Source organism: Myotis brandtii, unplaced genomic scaffold (assembly GCF_000412655.1).
Source record: "Myotis brandtii unplaced genomic scaffold, ASM41265v1 scaffold317, whole genome shotgun sequence".
Taxonomy (NCBI): Eukaryota; Metazoa; Chordata; class Mammalia; order Chiroptera; family Vespertilionidae; genus Myotis; species Myotis brandtii.
This window is the reverse complement of record NW_005362155.1, coordinates 1,550,382-1,552,562: the sequence shown is the minus strand read 5'-3', so window position 1 is coordinate 1,552,562 and position 2,181 is coordinate 1,550,382. Positions and strand designations below refer to the sequence as shown.

The 2,181-nt window shown below is 60.5% G+C and overlaps 1 protein-coding gene across 1 annotated transcript in view; it reads right to left on the bottom strand.

The window, feature by feature from the left end:
- The window catches only part of ARHGDIG (Rho GDP dissociation inhibitor (GDI) gamma), a 5,260-nt gene that overhangs the window by 591 nt on the left and 2,488 nt on the right, over positions 1–2,181 (bottom strand). Inside the window, exons 2-5 of the mRNA XM_014542958.1 lie at positions 820–1,050; positions 657–740; positions 165–241; positions 18–81 (exon numbers count right to left, since the gene is read on the bottom strand). Coding sequence (XP_014398444.1) covers positions 18–81; positions 165–241; positions 657–740; positions 820–1,050 — 456 coding nt within the window. The remainder of the gene's footprint in view (positions 1–17; positions 82–164; positions 242–656; positions 741–819; positions 1,051–2,181) is intronic.

The following is a 2,181-nucleotide window of genomic DNA, read 5'->3' as shown; positions in this document are numbered from 1 at the left end:
CTTCACACGGCCCTCACCTTGCAGGCCCCTGCGGTAGGTGTGATGCAGACACTTGAGGCCACTGACAATTTCCTTATTGACCTGAGGGACAAAGAGTGTTAAGGGGTCCCTCTGGGAAGCCGATCCTGTGGGTGGCTGGCATCGCCCATGACAGCTGCCCTCACCTTAAAGGTGATCTTCACTTTGTAATCAACACCCTCCTTCAGGACGAACACCTGATTTTTCAGTGCAGCCAGCTCCCCTGTCAGGGAAAGTGCAGCTAAGGAACAACCTCCTTCAATGGCAGAGACCCTGCCCCAGGAGTCCCCTAGGGGGCAGTATCTGTAAAGTCTATGTCAGCGGTTCTCAACCTGTGGGTCGCGACCCCTTGGGGGGTCAAACGATCCTTTCACAGGGGTTCGCCTAAGACCATCCTGCATATCAGATAGTTACATTACGATTCATAACAGTAGCAACATTACAGTTATGAAGTAGCAACGAAAATAATTTTATGGTTGGGGGTCACGCAACATGAGGAACTGTATTAAAGGGCCTCGGCATTAGGAAGGTTGAGAACCACTGGTCTACATGATGGGTCTGAGGATTGGGGTTTGGGCACAGGGTTCTAAGCAGTCTCCACCCCAAAGATCAGTCCGTGGTTTGCAGCAGGCGCTTACCTGTGAGGTCCATGGTCATGGGCCCGGGAGCCTGCTCAGACATCAGAGTCAGCCTGGTCACCTGCACGTTGGGCAGGCTTGGGTCTGAGAGGAAATTGGAAGTCTGCTGGATGCACCCCCCAATCCCCACCCCGCCCCTCTCACCCCCATGGCCCGAGCATACCCACGGCCGGCAGCAGGGGACCCAGAAGCACCCGCTTGTACTTGGCCAGGCTCTCATCGTCTGGGTCCAGCTGCTGGATCTCTAGGAGGCTCTTCCTCCCCGGGGCCCGGTACCCTGGCACAGCCTCGTCCAGCACCTCATCTGGCAGCAGCTGCCCCCCTTCCTTTTCTGTCAGAAGGACTGGGGTCAGGGAAGTGAGTGAGCAACTGCTGCCAGCTGCCCTGGCATTCACTTGTCAAACGGGAGTCTCCCATCCGATCAGGAGGACCTCCCCCTGCCCGGGAGTCTCCCATCCGATCAGGTGGACCTCCCCCTGCCCGGGAGTCTCCCATCCGATCAGGTGGTCCCCCTGCCCCCGGGAGTCTCCCATCCGATCAGGTGGACCTCCCCCTGCCCGGGAGTCTCCCATCCGATCAGGTGGACCTCCCCCTGCCCGGGTGTCTCCCATCCGATCAGGTGGACCTCCCCCTGCCCGAAGAAACTTCAGAGGAAGCCAGTAGGGGCTCAGGGAGGGAGGGAGTGTGGGATCAGGGAAGAAGGTGTGAGCTCAGAGAGGGAGGTGCATGGGGGCTCAGGGACAGGGATGGGCTCTGGGGGTTGACAAAGGCTCACAAGAGCCAAGTGACGTTCCTGGAGGCATCAGCTGCCTTCTCCTGGCCCAGCCCTTCATCTAGGGACTCTGAGGCCAAAGGTGGGGGCAATGAAGACCCCAAATGGGGGACAGCTCCAAGGACTAGAGGCCCCACCATTGAGTGGTGACCTCCAAGGTCTTTCCTGGAGCAGAGGCTCTGCCCTCACAGTCCTCTGAGTCCCCCAGTGCTCTGGGGCCTCCTCCCGTATTCCCACCCTGCTCCCAGGAGCCTCTGGCCCGCCCCTATCAGCCTGCTCAGCCAGAGACTGGGGTCTCTGAGGGCCTTCCCCCAGTCCTAGGAGTTCCTTCCACTGTGTTCCTGTGGGGGGGGGGGCTCTCTCTAAACCCTCGAGCTTATGCTGGGCCACCTCCCAGCGTCTCCTAGAGCCCCTTCCTCAGCTGCGCTGGCGCAGGGGTCTCTAAGCCCTTCCCATAGTGTCTTGGGACAGGGTTTGTGTGAGTCCCTGCACACTGCGCTCCTGGCTTCTCAGGAACCGCCACACGCCCTGAAGGAGCCCAGCCCCACCCAAGGGAGTAGGCTCTGTGGGGCAGGTTCCCAGGGGGGGAGGGTCCCCCATCACCCAGGCTTCACAAGCAGACCCGCCCACTCTTGGCTCCTTTACCCGAGTGTTTAGCCCGAAGGAAGCCCCCCACCCCCGCCAGCGCGCTGCCAGGAGGACCGCATCACAAGGTCCCCACGCGAGCCCCCAAAGTTTCCACGAGGGAGGGGC